The sequence below is a fragment of the Ceratotherium simum genome, chromosome 4 (assembly GCF_057802395.1).
Source record: "Ceratotherium simum simum isolate JZ-2026a chromosome 4, ASM5780239v1, whole genome shotgun sequence".
Taxonomy (NCBI): Eukaryota; Metazoa; Chordata; class Mammalia; order Perissodactyla; family Rhinocerotidae; genus Ceratotherium; species Ceratotherium simum.
Window position 1 is genome coordinate 11,257,201 of NC_141903.1, and position 23,085 is coordinate 11,280,285.

General features: G+C 50.9%; 1 protein-coding gene across 1 annotated transcript in view; it reads left to right on the forward strand.

The window, feature by feature from the left end:
• Nucleotides 1–21,104, forward strand: part of SLIT3 (slit guidance ligand 3) — a 602,543-nt gene extending 581,439 nt beyond the window's left edge. The window contains exons 30-36 of the mRNA XM_014786114.2: nucleotides 2,745–2,882; nucleotides 4,419–4,659; nucleotides 6,591–6,721; nucleotides 15,035–15,189; nucleotides 16,421–16,706; nucleotides 18,291–18,499; nucleotides 20,649–21,104. Of these exons, the coding sequence (XP_014641600.2) occupies nucleotides 2,745–2,882; nucleotides 4,419–4,659; nucleotides 6,591–6,721; nucleotides 15,035–15,189; nucleotides 16,421–16,706; nucleotides 18,291–18,499; nucleotides 20,649–20,884 (1,396 nt within the window). The 3' untranslated portion in view covers nucleotides 20,885–21,104. The remainder of the gene's footprint in view (nucleotides 1–2,744; nucleotides 2,883–4,418; nucleotides 4,660–6,590; nucleotides 6,722–15,034; nucleotides 15,190–16,420; nucleotides 16,707–18,290; nucleotides 18,500–20,648) is intronic.
• The last annotated feature ends 1,981 nt before the right edge of the window (nucleotides 21,105–23,085 follow it).

Genomic DNA, 23,085 nt, shown 5'->3' on the forward strand with positions numbered 1-23,085 from the left:
AAAGAGACATGCAGTTAGGGCCACCTTTGCCCAAGTTTGAAGATGTTTATCCTTGGAGAATTCCCTGTGTGCTGGTCTAATGAGGCCTCAACTCAACAGGACAGATAGTACTCTATCACTATCTGTGATATAGACACTGAAATAATACTGCACTGAAGCCCTGCAGATAATAATGAATACTGCCCATAAACCCTGAAAATCGTAATAACACAACAAAGATCACAGTGACTGACGTGCACTGAGAATTTATTCTCCCAGGCATGGTGCATTACCTCATTTAACACTCAACAATCTTAGGATGTAGAAACCATAACCCACTTTGCATGTGGGGGCTGAGGTGCACTGAGGTGAAGCAAGCTCTCGACATGCATGTATGTGGAAAGGGGTGGGACTGCGAGTCAGTCCAGGCCCAACTGGTCCCTTAGCTCAATCTGGAGATTCCTGATGTCCTGGAACCAAGGATGTCACTTGGCTACCCTCTCCCTTGTCCAGAATCAATAGGTCAAATACGTATCAAAATTGCATAAGCCTTACACTTTCACTAGAAGAAAGATGAAGGCAAAAGATTTGAAAACAATAGGGGATGCAGGTTATACCACCAGATGCTTCTCTTTAGCAGATGAAGAAATGTGTCGATCCTTGATATTGAAAGTGAGGTCCTTGAGCCAGCAGCATCAGCATCACATGGGAGCTTGTTAGGGATGCTGATTCCCAGGCTTCCCCCAAAACTCCCTGAATCGGAGGCTGCACTTTAACAAGATCCCCGGGTGTTTTGTTTGAGAAGTGCTGGTGTGGACAGGGCTGTAGCGTTGAAAAGAAGGATGTAAACACATTTGCCTCCAGACCTCCACTGCTTAGTCTGTGAGTGAGCAGGGCTTCCCTATTCCTCATGAAGACCTCATCACTAGCCTTGAGCTCCATGATTAAAAGGCTGGATTTTACCCTGTAAGTACTGAGCAGCTATTGTTGCCTTGGAGAAGCTCATACAGCTTGCATTGCTCTGCAGATACTTCTCAGAATTCAGGAGACACAAATACAAATGCCTACTGGTGCCAGGTTTAACACTAGCAGAGGTCTGGGCTGTCGTATGTTGAGCACGTGCCCTCAACAAAGGCATTCTCGATGTTCCTTAAAAGACTAGGGTGGAATGTGGGCTATGATGTGAAAGTTTACACCTTCTGGAGCAGGAGTAAGTCACGTATTTCAAATTTACCCATCAAATAGTAAAGGTGAACAGGTCAGATCTTAGCGGATTTCTCAGTTTTCAATTGCAGCCCCAGTAAGTCCTCAGATACTAGAACTTGTCCCCCTCCAGGGACACCCCATCCCCTGAGTGTCTTTCCTAGCCATGAATCCACAGCACACACCATGCTCTGCCAACCATAGCGAAGCCAGCATCCACTTGTGATTCCAGCCCACTTCTCTCCACTCCTAAAAGAGAGGGAGGAGGGAGGACCATCCCTTGTCCTGATGCTTCCCCAGTCAGGCTCCTGTGTCCCATAAGTATTCAGAGGTCTTGCTTCCCTCTCCACCTTAGCCACCTTCCTCCTCTGACTTAGGTAGGCTGGGGTTATTATTTATACTCTGCCCGATAGAATTCAGCTGATGGGCCCAGAAGTGAGCAGGCTCCAGGCCCTGCAGGAGGCAGAAGAGCCAGGAAGCGTCTGTGTTCGTATGTGCCTGTGGGTGTGCCTGAGCCCCCATGAGTGATGTGGTACCTTTGGGTTTGTTTCTCCCTAAGACCTGGGGACAGTGTCACCCCAGACAGAGGAGCCCAGAGATGCATGTCTCTGGTCCACACTCAGGGAGGCCAGGTTTCAGCCACAGCAGCCTCTGGCCAGGTCTAAACCGGGTCCAGCAGGGACAGGGGTGGAGCTGCTGGCGTGTTGCTCCACACAGAGGGGCGGTCAGCATGTAGGGCCTGGGTTGGGGCAGCAGCTCCCATCCACTCACCTGGGGAATGTGAGCCTTTTATTAAGGGAGGGGATTTCACCCTTCTTAGCCCAGCCCAAATCTCTGGGGAAAAATGAACAAACAGTAGAATAGAATCAAAGGGAGGGCAAACAGCATCATTTGTTCATCATCATCACTCTCTACATATCATGCTGTTTACTCAATGTTTATCTAGTGCACTGCACAGAGTATATCACTTAAGTTTTAAAACAGTCATAAGAGGTGAAGTTATTTGTCATCAACGCATTTAAAGATGAAGAAAGTGAAACAGAGAGAGGTAATGAGTGGCTGACACAGTGAGAACAGGATCTGACACACAGTGAGTGTAAACGAATGATCATTACTCTGAGAGCCTCGGGGAAGTCACTTATGCTCTCTCGGAGCTCTGACTTCCTCCTGGTAATGACAGGGACAGACCTCCCTCCCGGGGTGCTGGGGGGCCACAGTGATGCACCCAGTGAAAGGTGCTTAGCACAGAGTCTGGCACAAAGGAGGACTACACTGAAGGTCAATTCCATGTAGAAAGTGGTAGATCCAAGCCAAAATCTTTGTGAGTCCCACCCTGTTCCCCTCGCCTAGCTCCAGAAAACAAGCCGCCCCTACGTGAAGCAGGCAAACCTCTGCTTGCAGGGACCAGAGGCTGTAGACGGCCACCGACACTGACTATGGGGCCAGGCTCTTCAGAGCCTGCGAGAGTTGAGGGGGACTTAGGTGAGTAGACAGAGGAGAGAGGAAAGGCCGCCTGGAAGCTGGCCGGGCCTAGGGAACAGCCTCGCTCTGCTGTGTTCCAGGTGCGAATGTCTCCCCGGCTACAGTGGGAAGCTTTGCGAGGTGGACAATGATGACTGCGCAGCCCACAGGTGTCGCCACGGGGCCCAGTGCGTGGACGCAGTCAATGGCTACACGTGCATCTGCCCCCAGGGCTTCAGGTATGGCAGAGGGGCCCCTCAGGAAGGAGCCAGCCTGGGCCAGATGGCGGGCGGCAGCAGGCCAGGGACTGGTGGGCTAAGGTGGCCAGGGCAGAGACCCAGGCCTAGGCAGCCCTAGCCCTGGATCTCCATGGTGCCTTTATTCCCCCACACCTTCTTCAGCCACTCCAAGTCCAAGAGCAGATGTTGTTGACCCCATGTTGTAGATGAGAAGAGCCACCCAGGGCAACCACGTAGCAGGTGGACTATGGGTCCAGCTCACATAATGTCAAGCTTGGGCACGATTCCGTCTAATGGAAGATGCCACCATCTTGAAGCCCAGCTTGCAGGGTGGGGATAGCCACATGGCCACACTGGCAGGAATCTTCTTTCTAGGCTAGAGAACAAAAACATTGTGGTGCCCCAATGGCAGAAAAATTGAGGTGGATGGGAGGGTTTGGGGTCAGTCACTGGAATCAGTGAAGCCAAAAGAGAAAGGGGTGATGAGAGGCACTGGCTAGGTGGTCCAGGGATGTCTGTGGGGTATGTGGAAGGAGAGGCTTGGGTTCCAGTTCTAGCTCCCACCCTAACGAAGGGAAGGGCATGGAAGACTAGAGGGGAGGACCACACTTAAGGGGAGTCAGGCTGGGGAACAGCTACATGTACATCAATATTCATTGGATGGCATAAGTCCAACTGTGCCAATGAGCCTTGGTCATAGACTCCAAAAATGAGAACCTGGAAGGAACCATGAGTTCTCAAGGCCAGTGGTTCCAAAGCCTGATTGAGACTGTCTTCATCAGAAAGTGTAAATTCCTGAGCCCCTCTCCAGAGCTACTAACTTAGAATTGGGAGGGTGAGGAGAAGGGGCTGGGAATCTGCACTTAAAAAAATTTTTTTTAATTTACCATCTTAAGCATTTCAAAGGGTACAGTTCAGTAGTGTTAAGTACATTCTCATTGTTGTGCAACCTCATTACTATCCATCTTCAGAACTCTTTCCATCTTGTAAGACTGAAACTCTGTACCCATTAAACAATAATTCCTCATTCACCCTCCCCTAGCCCCTGGTAACCACCATTCTACTTTCTGCCTCTATGAATTTGACCACTCTTGGTACCTCATGTGAGTGGAATCATACAGCATTCATCATTTTGTGTCTAGCTTATTTCACTTAGCATAATGTCCTCCAGGTTCATCCGTGTTGTAGCATGTGTCAGAATGTCCTTCCTCTTGAAGGCTGAATAATATTCCATCATATGTATATAGTACATTTCGTTTATCCATTCATCCGTGAAAGGATGAATCTGCACTTTTAACAAACTCATCCCAGGCGATTCTGATGGCACTGAAATTAGCGGACCTGCAGCCTAGTCCAACCGCATTATTTCAAAAATGGGGAACGGGGCTTAGAGAAGGAAGATGGCTTGCCCCAGTCAGTGGCAGGGCTGGAACTAGCCCCAGTTCCCATCTCACTCCTCCCTCTCTGCTAGCAGCTCTTTTGCCTAAATAACTGATTGTCTCCTCTCCCCGCCGTTCCCCTCTACCCGCCTTCCAGTGGGCTCTTCTGCGAGCACCCCCCACCCATGGTCCTGCTGCAGACCAGCCCCTGCGACCAGTACGAGTGCCAGAACGGGGCCCAGTGCATCGTGGTGCAGCAGGAGCCCACCTGCCGCTGCCCCCCGGGCTTCGCTGGCCCGAGGTGTGAGAAGCTCATCACCGTCAACTTTGTGGGCAAGGACTCCTACGTGGAACTGGCCTCCGCCAAGGTCCGGCCCCAGGCCAACATCTCCCTGCAGGTGCGCCCCACCCACCCAGCCCTTGGAAGGACCCCAACTTGCCCCCAAGCTCTGATAGTTTCGAGAACAGCTGGGATGCCCCAGATCAGAGCAGTCCTGCTGCCTCCCTAAAGCATCATCAAGGACAACACTCAGCCTGGGGGATCTGAACCAGCTATGGCCAGAGGGTCCTATAGACAACTCCTGACTAGCTCTCACTGCAAACAGTAGCCCCCACTTCCAGCCTCATTCATTCTTTTCTCTAGGAAATATTCATTCAACTATTATATGCCAGATACCGTGCTGGCAATGGGGATTCACTGGTGGACAGGACAGGCAAAGCCCCTTGCCTGGGGCAGAGTGACAAGGACAGGGATAGTGACAACCCTGAGTGTTGTGGGAGCACATAGGTGGGCATTTCAGGGAAGGCTCCCCAGAGGCAACGATAACTAAGCTGAGATCTGAAGGCTGAATAGGAGTTTGCCTGGAGAAGGGCAGAAGGGTGAGGGGCTAACAGAACAATCTAGCCTGAGAGATCAGCGTGTGCAAAGGCCCAGAAGCACCAACAAGCAGGGCATTTTTCAGGGAACAGAACACCATTTAGTATGAACCAAATTCTTTTCCGACTAACTTCTTTCAGGTTCCTTACTTGTGGACCTAAGCACATTTATTCCAAACTACATTTCTGGGTGACCTAAATACTATTGGGGGGCAGAGGGGAGAAGGGAAGTTGTATAATAGAGAAAAATCAGGCTATGGGCTTGCTGGGGAGGAGAAACCCCGGAGAGACAGCTAGAGGGTGCAGGCCAGTTAGTGGCCTCTGTCACATGGCACCAACTGAGGCCCTGCCCTCCTTTTGGTTATGGCTACACTAGCCCAGGTTTAAGCCTATGGAGAAAATATTCATTCAGCAAACATCTATTGAGTGCCTATACATGCCAGGCACTGTTCTAGGCACTGGGGTTGCAGAAATGCCCAAAAAGTTCAGACTGCCTCACCTCGTGGAGCCTGCAGTCCAGTGGGCAGGCCTCTGAGATGAGCGTTGACCCCGGGCACAAACAAGAAGGAAGCTCTGGCTGCCATCACCCCTCTTGGGTTCCCCTCATTGCCCTCCTGCCCTCTTCCCTCGGTCCCACCCACCCAGGGACCCGAATGTTGGGTCCGCCTAGTCAGAGCAGCACCCAGTGCCCCAGACACCCAGATGTCCTATCAAACTAACTGCTCCACGTCCCACTCCTCTAGGCTGCTCTTGTGCGAAGTAGGGAGCTGACAGACTCGTCAGAGAACCCCATCCCTGCAGCCAGGTGTCGGGCAGATGGGGGCCCTCTGGGCAGCAACTTCTGAAACCAGTCATTCTCAGGCTTGGCAACATATTAGAATCACCTGGAGAACTTCTGAAATTATCTTTGCCTGGGCCTCTCCCCCCAGGGATTTGTATGTAATTAGTTTGGGGTGAAGCCCAGACACTGGTGTTTTAAAAAATCCCAAGATGACTCTTAACACAGTGCCTGGTTCATAGTAAACATTGAATTAATTGGTATTGTTAGCATTTTGTTTATAATAATTATTATTATATTTTATACAGAAAGACTGAGGCCCTGAGAGGAGGAGGGACTTGGGTGGGATCACATTGTATGCCACTGAGAGGCTAGATTAGAGCTTGGGGCTCCTGTTATATATATATATATATACATATATATAAACGGAGTGGCACATAGTGGGTCCACAATAAATATTTGTTGAAGTGAATTGCTCAATCAGCATTGGCTGGAGTATAAGTATAGGCCTTCCTTCTGGGAACTTAAGACTAGATAGAGGAGGAAATATAGACATGAGTTCAGATCTGGGGTTCATTCAAAGATGCCACCCAGAAGAGGGCTCTGTGAGGTGGGGATGGGGGAGGTTAGGTCTCAGGGGAGCCCTAACCCACATGCCCTGGCCACTCTCTCCAGGTGGCCACTGACAAGGACAACGGCATCCTTCTCTACAAGGGAGACAATGACCCCCTGGCACTGGAGCTGTACCAGGGCCACGTGAGGCTCGTCTATGACAGCCTGAGCTCCCCGCCTACCACGGTGTACAGGTAAGGACCACAGTCCCTCCTGCCACTGCACGAGCCCCCGCGTCTTCCTCCTGCTTCCAGCCCTGCGAGAAGATGCCCGGGGCCACTCTGAGGCCTCTTGTCCCCAGCTGCCCCCCACACACTTTTTCCCCTCACACCGGGTGGCGGGTGGGAGGGGAAAGGCGGTGTTGGAGGAAAGTGGCATGAGAGGAAGGCAGACCTGAGCAGGGAGATGACACCTCATTACCATAAGGTAAATGGCCAGCTGGCTGCTGTGCAGGAGCCCTGTGCTCCAATGGGGACGGGGCTGCTTAATGAGACGCTCTTTGCAAAGTGTCATCCTAATCTGTTATTAGTTTAAGAAAGAAAACAGAGGAAGATTAGCATGAAACTCAAGGGGAAGAAATTCCAGGGCATTGAGGGAGCAGGACTGCTCCTTAAGTGACTTTCAAACTGTTCTGAAGGACAGTTTTTCGTACACTTCAGTCTTTTCAGCAATCACCCTGGTTTTTGCATTATCACTATGTCAGCCGCACTGTTACTTAACAGGCCACCTTACATCAGCTTTACATCTGCTCACTGTTTAAATTCATCTTCATCTTAAGTAATATCATCTATGAAATCACAGATATGCTAGTTTGATGTTAGATTTTTTCCTACTTCTCAGTAAACTAAATACTAAACTATTAAATAAAAAATCATTTTAGTTATAACTATTTTTGTAATAGTTATAAAAATAACTATTAAAATGAGAAATGTTTGTCTGGGTTACACCTCAAGTCACGTCAAACCGCCCGTGGAAGGAGAGCCATTCCCTGGGGAAAGCGGAAGACATGAGAGAGACCCACATCCAGAGACCGGCCTTCCCCTCTGGAAGCACGAGCACATTTGACAGGGGTCAGTGAAGGGCAGCCCGTTTCAGATTTTCTTTTCCCCCAGTAACTAAATACTTTCTTCAATTGAAACTTCATATTGACCTCAGGAATATTAAATACAAAGAATCAAAACCGCCCTGCAGGGCTGGAGGGAGCAAAGTTCCTCCTTCACACGCTTTCGTGAAGGCCCCAGCACACCTCCAACAAGCCGAGGTGAAAACCAGCGGTTTAAACCGGTGGTTCTGGAAGTGTGGTCCCAGAGCAGCAGCACCCAGGTTAGAAACTTGCACATTTTCAGATTCCACCCCGAACCTACTGACAGAAGCCCCTGGGGTCCGGCCCAGCCTACTGTCTAAGGAGCTGCAGGTGATCTGATGCGCAAGTCAGAGAAGGGCTAGTTTACGCACGGGCCTTCCCGGAGGAGGAGGGGAAGAAGGTGTGTGAGCAGGCAGAACAGCAGTGACAAGCCTAAGAGAACAGCAGTGACAAGCCTAAGGGACAATGATCTGGCATTGACCAGAGCAGAAGGTCCATGGCGGAGGGGGTGGAGTGAGGACCAGCCAGGCCCGGACAGTCGGGTACAATGGACTCCAGGAGAGAGGGCTCTGCCTCTGTGCTCCCTGGAGTCAGGGCCTCCTAACATCCGTGTTCCTTGAGCCACTGGCCATGGGCAAAGTAGAGGAACAGAGAGCCTGGGGGCAGGTCAGGGGCAGCCTGACATACAACACATGTGGTGTCAGACACATTCGGGTTTGAACAAGTTATTCAGCCTGTTGCCTCAGTTTCCTCCCCTGTGTACTGTGGATGATAGCGGGATGCACCTCCAGGGGTGATGGTTGAGCGTGGGGGTTGAGAAAGCACTTGGCAAATTGATCCTTTACAAGGGTCTATCAGGGACAGAAGGTGAGAGCCCTGCTTCTGGAGCAGCTGGGGACCACCCCAGCAGAGCCCTGCCCTTCCCCACGCTGATGTTAGCTGTTGGGAGCTTGGTTTGGTAAAGGAGTGGTATTGTCGGTAGGCATGCTGGAACGCTCTGCTGTTGCCTAAATCAAGGGACTTGAGTTGAAATGAAATGGGGACCAGGAGAAATGCTCTCTTACAGCCTTTGTCAGGGAGTCAGATGCAAGTTAGTGGGGGGCCCTAGGGAGACCCCAGGCCCTTTCTCTTACCCATGGGAGGAACCCAGTGAAGGATGCCCAGGCCTGGATCCTAGGGCCAAGGCTGGTGACAGATCTTCAGTGCCTTTCAGCCCACAATCCTAAAGGGCCAAGTCTCCAGAAATCCTGTATTAAAAATGGTTTTGCTTCCAAATACTTTCCTCTGAGGCAGCCTTGGTTTTGCCCTGATAGTACACTCTTTCACTCGTTCAGAAAACCTCTTTCAGGCACCTTGTGTGGGCCAGGTCCTGGGCTAGGTGTAGGGGACATAGAGTTAAATAAAACACAGTCCAGAGAAGAGGGCAGATGTGTAAATAAGCAACTGTTACACAGGCAGAATAAAATAGGTCTCGCCAGAGACACCGTCATGCTGTGGGGACACTGAAGAAAGAGCAGACATTTCTGCTTGGAGGACCAAGGAAGGCTCCCTGGAGGAAGAGGTAATGTTTGAGCTGAGGCTTGAGCTCTGGCTGACGACATTCCCTCAGGCTGAGAAGCCAGGAGGCCCTGGGCAGGAGGAGACCCATCAGTATGCACGGCAGCCATGCTGGGAGGGCTGGGTTAGTGGAGGGCACAGGCCCAGCTGACCAGCAGCTGATGGGGCCAGGAGGCCATTCCAGCCTGAAAAGGAGATCTCCTCCTCAGAGTCACAGCAGCGACCTCTGGCCACCCGGGAAGGCCTCCTCAGCCTCACAGCTGGGCCAGGTCGCCAAACCAAAGCTGACCTAATCAGGGGACTTGGCAGCCTGCAGGCTTCTGCCCACTGAGGAGGCCCCACTGATCAGCCCCTGAGTGCGGATGAGCAGCCGGGGCCCCCAGCAGGGATTCACAGGCCTGGAGCAGCTGGACTCCGTGGCCTCCTTCGTGCGGGCGCCTGATTTTGTTTATCTGCCCAGCTGTGGCCACAGGTGGTGATGAGGGCACTTCAAGGTTCTATTCCAGGCCCCAGGACAATACACAGAGAAGCCCACCTGAGCCCCTACCTGCCCCAGAAAGGGGACAGACTGCACTGCTCCTCAGTTCTGAGACTTGTCAGAGGGGCAGCTCACCTGCCCGGAAGGCCAAGGGGCTGAGAAAGTAACAGACTTAGGGAAATCCCAATAGGGAGTGGTGGGAACTGTGGTGGCCTGGAGAGTACAGACCTTGTCCAAAGGGACAGTTGACCTCAGCTCCAGCAGGTGCTGCTATGTGGGGATGCAGGTTCTCAAGAGAAGCCAGAAATTCAGTTTCTGTGTGAAATATCTCAGTGTTTAAATGTAAGCCGTTTTCAAACACCACGTGAGAGCTCTACTTGGCCTGCACTGCATGCTCCCCGAGTCCCATCCTTTGCCAAGGTCTTTGTCTCATTTGATCCCCACCATAAGCCCCAGGCAAGTGTCCTCACTCCTATTTTAGGGATGAGAAACATGATGCTCAGATGAAGTCCTTGGTCCAAAGGCACACAAGCCAAGTAAGTGGCAGAGCCGGGATTCGAACCTAGGTCAGGGTCCCACCAAAACCCACTCTCCCATGGCTGGCTCCCAGGCACAAAGAGCGGACCTGAGAGAGAGACAGACCTTGTGCTGGTCCAGCAGTGGGGGGTTGCTGCTGTGGTGTGAGCTGAGGTCTCAGGCAGCTGCCTGACTAAAATCCCAGGAACTCTTTGCTCCTGTGAAGCTCTGTCGCCACCTAGTGGTCACAACTCAGCATCCAGGTGAGCACGCCCAGCACCTAGAGGAATGACTGGCCCTGGTGGCGTAGGGTCCTTCTTATGGCTTCAGAGCTTAGATTTGAGTCCTGCCTCCACCACTTCCACTTTAAGACTTTGGGCTGGTCACCTTAAGTCTCTGAGCTTTAGGGATCTTATTTCAGAAATGGAGAATAATTGTACCTCCCACACAGCGGTTTTGGGTTAAATGAGAGAACGCAGGTCAAGGTGTTTGGCATAGAGTAGCACAGTGCCTGGCCTGATTAAGTGCTCAGCACATGCCCACCATTGTGATTAAAAGCAAGAGAGAACTTGGTGGCCTCTCTGGCCAACACATGTCCTCATGCCAGTCCAGGGTGAGCCACCAGCCTAGCCCTGACACCTCCAGTGCTCCCCACCTCCCACTCCACGCTGGTTCATCTGGCCCAGTGGATGATGAGGAGGACTCACAGAGCCCCTTCTCTCTCCTGAAATCCCCAAACGTCTCTCCAGGAGACTAACTTTGGGGGCTTGGAACACAGTAGATTCATTTCTTTTAGAGTTAACAGCAGGTTTTCCTTGTGAGGTTTTTTTCCCATTTTTTTCTCTTCTTTTGTAGCAGCAGAGCCATTTTTCCCATTGATATTTTACTTCAAAAGCCAAGATTTAAAAAAAAAAAAAAAAGAAAGAAAAGTTGGGGCTGGCCCGGTGGCGCAAGCGGTTAAGTGCACGCGCTCCACTGCGGCGGCCCGGGATTTGCAGGTTCAGATCCCAGGCGCGCACCGACGCACTGCTTGGCAAGCCATGCTGTGGCGGTGTCCCATAGAAGGTGGAGGAAGATGGGCACAGATGTTAGCCCAGGGCCAGTCTTCCTCGGCAAAAAAAGAAGAGGATTGGCAGATGCTAGCACAGGGCTGATCTCCTCACAAAAAAGCAAATAGAAGTGGAGCCATCCTGATTTGCAGGATGGTGGTGAGAAATCAGAGCTTTCAGCAGCGCCCACCCGAAACCTCCAAGGACCCACAGTTGGAAAACCACTGGCTTTAGGCATTATTTCCATGAGACCCTGGTTAAGATGTGCCAGGAAGAAGGTGACCTATTTACCCATGAGCACCTACTGGCACAAAGTTCTGGGAGGTTTGGATTTGGAATCAATCTTGACTTTGAACCTCAATTCCACCACTTCCTAGCAGTGTGACCCTGGTCAAGTTACTTAGGTTCCCTTCCTATAAAATGGGCTCACAAGAGTGCCCTCTGCAGAGATGGTTAAGAGCCAGTGGAAGCATACAGAAACCCAAAGCCCAGGGCAGCTGTGAGGTTGAGATCTGTCGAAGGGCTCTTCTAGGGTCCGCTAACCTAGTCCCCAACCCAGCCCCTCCGCCACACCCAGCTCCTCCAAGCCTAGGGTTGGGGTCAAGGAGATCATCATTTCCACCTTTACTGAGCACTTGCTAGGTATCAAGGGCCATGCATTGCCCATTAAAACCCAGTGAGGTCAACACCATCACCATCTCCACTGTATAGAAAGAAGCAGAAAGTGGGGCTTACAGAACTGATGTGATTTGCCCCGGGTCCCTCAGCTGGAGGACGCAGTGTGACACTAGACGTCTCCAACCCCCGAGCATGAACTGGTTCAAGAGTACAAAGGAGGAAGGGGCCTGCCTAGGACTCTCCTTGTGGGCATCAGGGGAGGCCTTCCATGGAGCCAGGTGGCTAGGGCACTGCAGAGCCCAGCACTCTGTTGCAGGGGTCAGGAGCTGGTGGCCTCACAGTCCTCTGTGCTCCTGCAGCTCCTGCCAAACCACTCTCTCCAAGCCGGGCGCCCTCAAAGGCAGAGTACCAGAGCCTGGGTTAGTTAGGAGAGCACAGGAAGAAAAGAAGGCAAGGGCTTGGATCCAGCAGCGGGGAGGGGTTACTGGTGTGTGTTTGTTCGCTGTGTCTCTGTGTGTCTCTAATGGGAAAGCAGCTGCCCCAGACTCCCTGAATCTTAATATTGGAAGAGAACGCTAAGACCACCCGCCCAGAGCTGCAGCCTCTCTACAGCTCCCTCTCTGACAGGTGGCTGCCCAGCATCTAGTTACTCACCCCAGGGAGGTGGGGGGAGCTCATTTGCATTCAGGGCAGCATCAGTTTAGCCAATGGTTTGGGGATATATCTGCATATTTTTGCATGTGTGTTTAGAAAACTGTGAGGGCTCAAGGTCAGAAGCTTGTGGTCTCTGCACACCAGCCCTCATTCCCCCACCCACCATGACCAACTAGTTGTGGGGTCACAGGCCTCTGCTGGAGGCTACTGAAATAGAAACAGCTTTACCTTCCTATGGCTTCTTGGCTCCCCATCACAAGACCAGCTCCCCCAGTGGACTGTGTTAGCCACAAATCCACCTCCCTCCACTACCCTATTTCTTGACCAGAATTTACGTTGAAAAGTTGGTCATTTGATTGAGAGGAAAGGCTAAGGAATATGTGAGCTTTGTGAGTGAAGGTACTTGTCTTATTTGCCACTGATCCCTAGCGCCTTAGACAATGTGGTTCATAGCAGACGCTCGGTAGGTGGATGGGTGGGGGGTGGATGGATGAGGAATGAATGATTGGATAGGTGGTTGGATGGATGGATGATCGATGAGTGGGTGGATGGTGGATGGTTGGGTAGATGCATGGATGTGAGAGGAAAGAGTTCTTGATGGATTTGGGAGGGTCCTGGCTCCTGCATGTCCCCCTGCCATCAGTTTATCCTGAGATCAGCACTAGAGCAGAGGTCACTAGGTTTGCAGACAATGGTAGGTTTCTGTTAATATTCTAAATAAGATTAATAATAATTGTTCACATTTTCCCAGTAATTTACAGTCTACAAAGCACTTTCATGTACCTCCTCTGATTTGATCATCACGATAATTCTGTCAGGTTAGTCTCCCCCTTTTACAGATGAGGAAACTGAGACCAGAGAGGTTCTGTTTCTCTGATTGGCCACGATCCCACCCAGAGTAAGAGGCTGGAATGGACTCGATGCTTTCTCCACTACACCCCAACTCTCTTTTCCCAAGCATCTCCCTCACCTCTTTGGCTGCTGAAGTTTCTAACTCCGAGTCAGTCACTGAAACTGTCCCTGCCTGCTGGGTAACCAGTGCCACCTCCCTCCCAGGATCCTCTTGTTGGGGCCAGTTCTCCTGGGGATTCACCAGGGAGACTTCACGGCGGGAGGGAGCCTCCATATTTACCATCAGTGGATACGACAGAGCTCAGCCTGCTCTTCAGAGAGCCATTGTCTTCAGGGAAGGAGGTGCCATATCCCCAAACTCCTCTGTCGCGTCTCATCACTGCTTCCTCCCAGCCCCTGCCAAGGATAGAGTAGTGGAAAGGGTCAAAAGTTTTGCCTATGAATTCTGTCTCTGGCACTAACTAGCTGGGTGACTTCAGACAAATCACTTAGCCTCTCTGGGCCTCAGTCTCTTTATCTGTGAAATAGAATATCTGACACCACTTCACAGAATTATCGTGAGGTTCAAATGATAGCAGTGACTCTGCTCTTGTGCCTCATAAGCCCTCGGTGAGTGGCTGCTGGTGCTGATGGAGGCAGCACGGGGAAAGGGAACGCATGTGGGCTTCAAAGCTGAGTGTACCTCAATTCAAATCCATGCTCTATCACTTATTAGCTGTGGGGCCTTAGGTAAATTATCTAACCTCCCTGGGCTTCCATTTCCTCCTTTCTGTAATGGGGTTAAGAAGCGTACCTTGCAGGAGTGTTGTAAGGCTTTATTTCCCCAAATGTGGTATGCACTGGACGTGCATGAGATGAATTTAGGTGGGACAGAGACACACTACTGACATTTTAACTGTGAGATAATTTTTTTCATATGCACTAGAGAAAATATGTAAATCATACCGAAATATGTTTTTCATGGACAATATTCCTTAGAAGAATGCTAGCCTTTATCCTTACTGATATTTAACGGGAAAATGGAGCAGTTGAAGAAAACGTATGTTAAGTAAAGAAAGGTCCCAGTGATGTGCAGTAGAGCAAAATTGAGGAGGTGGTCTGAGGAGGGAGTTCGCTTCACTCTGTGAAATGCTCGAAAAGAATGCAAATCATGATAGCCAAATGCACTACCTGGCCCTAGAGTGGATCTTATACTGAAAGGAAAAAAAATGCTATGAAAGACATTATTAAGTCCACTGAAAAATCAGAATACAGATTGATTAAATACAAGTATGGTATTGAAGTTAAATTTACCAAAGTTGAGAACTGTGCTGTGCTTATATAAGAGAAGATCCTACACTGAGGAAATGCATGCTGAGGTATCGAGAGATGAAGGGCCACGATGTGTGTAATTTTCCTTTAAATGATTGAGAAAAACTGTGTGTGTGTGTCTGTGTATAGATATGTGTGTATGTGTATGTGTGTGTATGTCTATAGAGACAGATAAATGATAAAGAAAATGGAGCTAATAGGAGAATTTGTAGGTGTAATAGGTAATGGGTGTTCTCTGTACTGTTTCTATTTTTGCAACTTACATAAGTTTGAAGTTATTTCCAAGTGAAACAAAATGCAAGTAGTGCCAGTCAAGTTCACAGCCCAGTGCCAGGCCATGGAAATCACTCAGCAAACCCTCTGGCCCTCCCCCTTCTCTCCTGCCCAGCGTGGAGACGGTGAATGATGGGAAGTTTCACAGCGTGGAGCTGGTGATGCTAAACCAGACCCTGAACCTGGTGGTGGACAAAGGAGTCCCCAAGAGCCTGGGGAAGCTCCAGAAGCAGCCGGCAGTGGGCATCAACAGCCCCCTCTACCTTGGAGGTAAAGCCTTCCTCCTCTGTCACCTCCACCTGCCCTCTGCTCGGGCACCCACACCCAGGCCCCCTGGCTGGGGTTCCCCTGCTCTCATCTTAGTACCCACTGCCAAAGCCAATCAGAGAAAGCTTCCTGGAGGAAGTGACAACCAAGTTGATCCCTAAAGGGTGACTAGTTAGCCAGGTCATGGGGAGGAAAAGAGGAAAGGAGAGAGGGCAGGGCTCCTTCTGGGAACTACAAGTTATTCAGAGGGGATGGAGGAGGGAGGTGACGATGGAACGTAGAGAAGGACATGGAGGCAGCGTCCAGGTCCCACGATCTGCGGGCTTCAGGTCACATTCCGTCTGCTCTGCCACCTCCTCAGACCCTGTGAGGCTCAGTTGATGCATGTAGAAGAACATGTTTGAGATTGAGGTTGAACAAAGACCAAAGGAGAAGCAGCCACCAGTCTGGCAGAGCCTGGGCCTGAGATGCAGCCCTGGGTGGGTAGTTCTCAAAGGGTTATGTGCAAAAAAAAAAAAAAAAAAAAAAAAAAAGGCACCAGAGCAGCTTGTTCAACACAGAGATTCCCAAGACCTCTCCCCAGGGAGTCCACCTCTGGAGGGCTGGAATGGGCCCAGGAATCTGCATTGTTGACAGCCGGTCCAGGTGCAGGGCGTCCAGGGAAAGCCCTTGGCCCAGAGCACTCCCAGAAGGGACACAGCTTCTCTCCCAGTGAAGATCCCCAAATTTCCACTAGTGGAGGCTGCTCCTCCAAACCCCTTCTTCTCTCCCAAACTCCAGCTCTCCTGCCCTGCGTTCTCCTGCAGAGCCGGTAACAATGGGCTATGGAGGCCCCGTGGGGACAGCGGAGGGGTGTGATGCACCACCCATTTCTGCCTAGAGAGCGTGGTCCTCCTTCAGCCAGCCAGTGTGGCCACGTGGCAGTGCATGGCCAGATCTTCTCATTTTTTCTAGAGAAGCCCAAAATATGGATTTTTATAGGAAATTTTCTATATTTACATATTGGCAGCAAATTCACGTTTGTTAGAGTCACAGTGCAAGACAAAGGATGCGTGCCCTTGTGGGGATAAGGTCCCATGTTTTGGCCCATTCCGATGATTTGAACAGCAGAGGCCCGGTGCTGTGAGCACTTAACCCCGAACACGTAACACAGCTCTTTCTCGCTCTCAGGGGAGGTCTGGGCGAGGGGGGCAGGGGAGGGTCTTCAGGCCACTGTCCTGGCACCCTCCCACAGGCATCCCCACCTCCACGGGCCTCTCAGCCTTGCGCCAGGGCACAGACCGGCCGCTGGGCGGCTTCCATGGCTGCATCCACGAGGTACGCATCAACAACGAGCTGCAGGACTTCAAGGCCCTCCCGCCACAGTCCCTGGGGGTCTCGCCGGGCTGCAAGTCCTGCACGGTGTGCAAGCACGGCCTGTGCCGCTCGGTGGAGAAGGACAGCGTGGTGTGCGAGTGCCACCCGGGCTGGACCGGCCCGCTCTGCGACCAGGAGGCCTGGGACCCCTGCCTCGGCCACAGGTCAGTGTCCCCAGAGCCCGGGCTCCCCCTCGGGCCCCCAGCATGGACTCAGTCCCTGCCCCCACCCCCGCCCCACCTGAGAAGTGGGCACTGATGGAAGCCGGAGGGCTTGTGGTCAGACTGTAGATGGGACTATGTAAGTGTGACTGCTCCAGAGGTCAGGAGCTCACACATCCAGACAGAGGTCCCGCTCAGAGGCATCAGTGTACGAGGGCCTTGCTGAAAACACCTGCGTCTGTCCAGGGGCCTTGAGAATCTGTCCAGAACCACAACACGCCCCTATGCTGCCTCCGTGTGAATCAGAAAAAGGGCGCCCCTTTGGCCAGACACAGCCCCGTGGGCATTCGGCCTGGCAAGGGGAACGAGGGTGAATTTCAGCTCCGACTCAGCTGCCCCCTCAGCCGGTCCCCTGTGCAAAGCACCAGGTGTGTATAATCACACAAAACCGAGTCACATGTCATGGCCCAATAGTTCATTATTCATTCGGGAAATATTTACTAAGGGCCTACTATGTGCCAGGCCTTGTGCTAAGTATATTAGACCCAATATTCTCCATGTTAAGAAACCTGAATCAGCCAAAAAGACCACCAGAGCCAAGACTGGGAATTTGGTTGACTGATCAAGTGGGGAAATGATATTTTGGATCAGGAATGAGAGACCACTCTAAAGGGTTTGAGTTTCTTGTGGAGCTCGAGACTGTGTGTGTGTGTGTGTCTACAGTAAATACTGGCTCTGAATGTCATCCCAATAGCGACAATGCTGCATCCTGATTATGAATATAGACTTGGGCATCAGTTTCTCCATCCATGAGATGTGGAGGGGTAAGACTACTGCATAGGAGCAGCAGAGGAGAGGTGCTGGTAGAAATTAAGAATGAAGCTCCGTGTAACACACTTACCCCAATGCCTGGCACACAGCAAGTGGTAGCTGGTGGTGGTGGCGATAAGAATGGTGGTATTATTATCAATTAAGATGGTAAGGTATGGGCCGGCCTGTGGCTTGGTGGTTGGGTGCGCGCGCTCCGCTGCTGGAGGTGCGGGTTCGGATCCCGGGCGCGCCCGGATCCCGGGCGCGCCCCGACGCACCGCTTCTCTGGCCATGCTGAGGCCGCGTCCCACATACAGCAACTAGAGGGATGTGCAACTATGACATACAACTATCTACTGGGGCTTTGGGGGAAATAAATAAATAAATAAATAAAAATTAAGATGGTAAGGCAATTAAAATGCTTAGAGAATGCTTAGATTCTTCCAAGCAGTGACTTGCCACTTGGATACATGAGTTTTGATGTCTGTATGAAAAAGAGCAAGCAAGCTAGCCTAGTCGTGGTCACAGCTGGCAGTGGACGTTGGGGGGTGCTCATGAGCCTCCAGCTGGTTGGAAACTGGGACAGAGTATTTAAGAAAAGATTGATGCTCAGCCACTGGGCTGGCAGACGGCAGACCAGGGAATGGGGAAGGCCAAAGGTCCCAGAGCTCTGGGTCCCCTGGTCTGAGCCTGGTCCCTGGCTGGGGTGGAAGAGGAAGCCTCCAGCAGCACTTTCTCTGCTCTGGTCCCCCCGCTCATCCTTTCCTCTGCCAACAGCTGCAACCACGGAAAATGTGTGGCAACCAGGACCTCGTACGTGTGCAAGTGTGCAGAGGGCTACGGAGGTGCCTTGTGTGACCACAAGAATGACTCTGCCAATGCCTGCTCAGCCTTCAAGTGTCACCATGGGCAGTGCCACGTCTCAGATCAAAGGGAGCCCTACTGCCTGTGCCAGCCTGGCTTTAGTGGGGAGCACTGCGAACAAGGTGGGTCTACTGTGCGTATGGGAGGGGGGACCTAGGAAGGACATGGGAGTCAGCGTTGGACTCCGGATCCAGACTGCCTAAGTTCCGGCTCTGGCTACGCCACTTAGAGGCTGCATGACCTTGGTTAAGTCACTTTCTAAGCCTCAGTTGCCTCATCTTGAAAATGAGGGCAACACTGTACCTTCCTGTTTGTTGCTGTGTAACAAATTAGCCCCAAAACATAGCAGTTCAAAACCCTCCCTTGTTGCCTCGCCTCCCCTCCCCTCCCTCTGCTCCTGTCTCTCTCCCTGCTCCTCTCCCCTTCTCTCCTTTTCCAGCTGTCAGCCCTTGAGATGCCATGCCTTCAAAACTAATCCATGCCCTCGCCACACAGTGTGGCCTCCTGAGCAGCACCATTGACTCACCTGGGAACTTATTAGAAATGCTCACTCTCAGGCCGCACCCCGGACCTTTTGAGTCAGAACCTGCGTTTTAACAAGAGCCCTCAGTGCTTGACTCTTACGCGTATTAACGTTTCAGATGTTGCTCTACAGCCTCCCTCCAATCCTCCTGCCATTATTGGGTCAACAAAAGACAGTTGTTTGGTCTGATCCATTCTCGTAAACATCAAATTACTTATCTCGGCTAGTGGCCCCTTTAGTGTATTAATTTTGAGGTAAGCTCAAAAAAGGAAAATTAAATTATATTTAATTTTTAATCTGTCTCACCTTGGGGGTTTTTCTCCTGCCTGGAAACTGAGAAGTTTTCCTCCCTGCCACCAGATTCCTAGGCGGGCCACCCCATCACTAGAGGACTCTTTCACGTTTTATATCGAGTTGAAATACTATTCTTAACCAAAACTGATGATTTGAAAAAAATTTTATTAATGTATTTTTAAATAATTTCAGATGTAACAGAAAAATTGCCAGAACAATATAAACAGCTCTCATAGTCCCTTCCACCAGACTGCCCAGTTAACAGGTGGCCACATTTGTACTCTCCCTCCCCACGTTACACACACGCGCGCCCACACCCGGTATCATTAGTCCTTTTCTGATTCTTTTAACAAATCTCGTATTTATTTTACAAAACTGTATCAAGCGTAACAAACCTCACGTTACATCATCACATTAATCACCTGAAGCTTTAAAATGCGTAAAGCCTGTTCTCATTCTGTGAAGTAGGAGAAAGGACGTGGAAATGTGTCACCAATTTCCAGACAAGCTGAGGCCCAGGGATGGCAAGTGACTTGTCTACGGCCATGTGGCCGAGGACCCTGGCTCTGAGGCCATTACTCTGCTCCTCAGTGCCTTGCCAATGCAGTGACAGGAGAGGGGTGGAGATGAAGAGCTGGGGCAGGGTCCAGAGGATTCAGGCAGATAGAGGGGCGTCCCATTCCCCTCCTTCTCCCTCCACTTATTTCTAGGACTTCTGGAAAAGCTCATCCCTGCAGACTCTTTGGCTCATTAACTCCTGTTCCTCATTCACATCTCAATTCCAGCGTCACTTCCCAGAGACATACCCCTGGGCTAGGTCAGGCTCCTTTGGTATGTGCTCTTGTACAAACATGTTCCTTTCCTTTGTAGCATCCACCTCAGTTTAGCATTACAAATATACTCATTTAAATGATTGATTATATAATTAGTGTCTAGACTCTACACCAACAGAGACAGGCTACTGAGAGTGGTGGGGACTGGGGCAAACTGGAGATCTCCTGCCCCATCTAAAACACTCAGCTTCAGCCCATCATTGCAGTGCAGGGCTGCAGGCTCAGCTTTACCAAACCTCCTAGTTTTCAAAGAAACCGGAAATCCCACCTTTTAGGTCCTATCTCCTGGGTTTGTTTTGGTTTTTTTTTATGTTGACATTTAACTTGGTTTTTAAGCATGTGTAACACAATCAAAATTGGCCTGGGGATAGGATTTAGCCCAGATTCTACCAGTTTGCCACATCTGGCTTGGTCTTTAAGTTCCTTGAAGGAAGGGACCAAGCCTACTTTTGTCACCATTATATCCTCAGGGCTTAGTCATAAATCTAGTATAGAGCATGGCACAGAAAAGCCAAATAGCTGGGGGGTGGGGGGGGGGTGGATTAACCCAGGAACTGCCCATGGGCCTGCCAGCCATCTACACTTCCAATGCCCTGACCTTACCTCTTCTGCCCTCTGCAGAGAATCCATGCCTGGGGGAGATAGTCCGAGAGGTGATCCGCCGCCAGAAAGGTTACACATCATGTGCCACAGCCTCCAAGGTGCCCGTAATGGAATGCCGCGGGGGCTGCGGGCCCCAGTGCTGCCAGCCCACTCGCAGCAAGCGGCGGAAATACGTCTTCCAGTGCACGGATGGCTCCTCCTTCGTAGAAGAGCTGGAGAGACACTTAGAGTGTGGCTGCCACCCGTGTTCCTAAGCCCTCTGCCCCCCACCTCTCAGACTCCAGGCTGCTGGGGTTGGGAGCAGCCCCGTGCGACCCCCTCGAGATTAGGAGTGAAGAAATGGAAGCTGGAGAGGAGACAGAAGAAGAGAATATTAAGTATATTGTAAAATAAACAAAAAATAGAACTTATTTTTATTATGGAAAGTGACTATTTTCATCTTTTATTATAAAAATATATCACACCATCTGAGTATATGGACCATATAGTGAGTTATTTTTACCAAGTTGTTTTGTGTTGTGTATTTGGCGTGTTTTTATAAACAGCTGTTAAAAATTTTAAGAAAAAAGACTAATAAAAATGTTTTAAAACAAAAGGATAAGAATAAAGAGGTGATAGCCTGTCAGAAGAAGAAGGAAGTTTTTATGTTTAGGAAACACTATCATGTCAGCAGAAACCAAGACCTGCGTACGGAGCTCAGGAAAAGGAAGGATAAGAGGAAGAGAGAGATGGAAAAGATTTTTCTTTGTTTCTTATCTTGAACTACCTTGTTTTCTCTTCCCTGTAAGCACCCAGCTGTTAAGAGTCCTGGTTGCGATGGCAAAGACGCCCAGTTCTTCCAGGAAAAGCTGCTGAGTATCAGTTTTCTCAGAGTCTCTGAGACCCTAAGCAGTGGCTGCCCCAGGCCCTCTGCAGGGTCAGAACCTACCGCGGAGCCCCCCTTCCCCTTCCTGGCTGGCCCAGGTTCTGTTAGAGAACTATCTGAACTCCGCCACAGGCTTCATGTGAGCCTGTTTTGCGGAGTTTTAGAACAGCTGCTCTTTTCCTGTCCCTCCCCAGGAATGCAGTCCTCCTGGGGGAGGGGAGGGAGGGAGTCAGCCTCTCTCCTCAGGCCCCAGCCACTGGCCCTTCCGCCAGAACGTTCTGAATCACTCCCCTCCCTCCAGCCAATTTCACAGGGGAATGAGATGATACAGGAGAGCAGGCAGCCAGGGCTGCTGGGATGAGGAAGGCCAGGAGCCAAGCCTGCCCCCAGCCCTGGTAGAAGTCCAATTCCAGAAGGTTCTTGGAGGCTCTTGCTATGGGACAGACAGGCCTCTGCCACCTGATCCTCAGGCCACCGTGATAATGACAAAGACCCCTCACCCATCTACATTTTCCAACGCTTGTCCACACTACACCTTATTTCATTCATGTAACCCCTGCCCCCTGGGAGAGGTAAAGCAGCATAGCCCATTTCATCAATAAGGAAACTGAGGCCTCTCTCCGGCTCCATTCTTGCCTTAAGCTGCACATGTGATAAGCGGAAGAGCCAGGCCTGGAGCCCAGACTCAAAGCTCTAGATTCCTTCTCCAGAATGGTGTAAACACGGGAGATGCAGGCAGTTTAGGTTCATCAGGGAAGCCTTACCAGAAAAGGAAAGTAGACAGTTTTCTGCTATTCTTCCTGCTGTCTGTCTGTCCTGTTCATTCCTTGTTCTGCCTCCCTCATGTCCAGAAAGATTCTAGAGAGAGGGACTTACGTATCAAGGCAGGTGAGCCAGGGCAGCCCGTCCAGCCCTGACTCCACTCCAAGAACTGCCCGCCCTCCAGACGGGGACTTGCCCCTGTCTCCCCCACCCTCACCTGCCCCGTTCCACCCCCACCTGCCCCCTTCCACCCTGTCAGGCTAGTGAAGACGGCCCAGGGGCTCAGCTGCTCACACCAACTCCCTGCCTCGCGTCCTCCATCTCTGCTTCCCCAGGAGCCTCCCTGCAGAAGTGTCAGGGAGGAGACTGGGGCTGAGTGGACCTTCCAGCTCTGAGGGCCCCCGGAGGAGCCTAGTGTTTCTGTGAGGACCAATGATGGGCCAAAGGCTCAAAGAAGCAAGAAGGGAGAAAGAAAAGAAAGGAAGATGGCAGAGCGCAAGGCAAGTGGCAGATAAGGAGGGAGGAGGGAAGGGAGGGGGAAACGAAGAATGGAAGGACGAAAGGGATAAAGAGAAGGGAGGGAAGGATAAGACGGAGGAATTTACTTAAAATATGCATATTAATATGTTTTGTTCCAGGTACTGTACCTTATGATGGGTTAGTGTCAAATATTAATAGCTAGATTTGCTTAGTACTTATACGTTATACATCAGATACCAACCTAATTTTTTTTTCATTTAATTCTCAAAACAACCCTGTAGTAAAGACATTACTAACCCATTTTACAGTTGAGTAAATTGAAGCATGGAGAAGTTAAGGAACTTACAC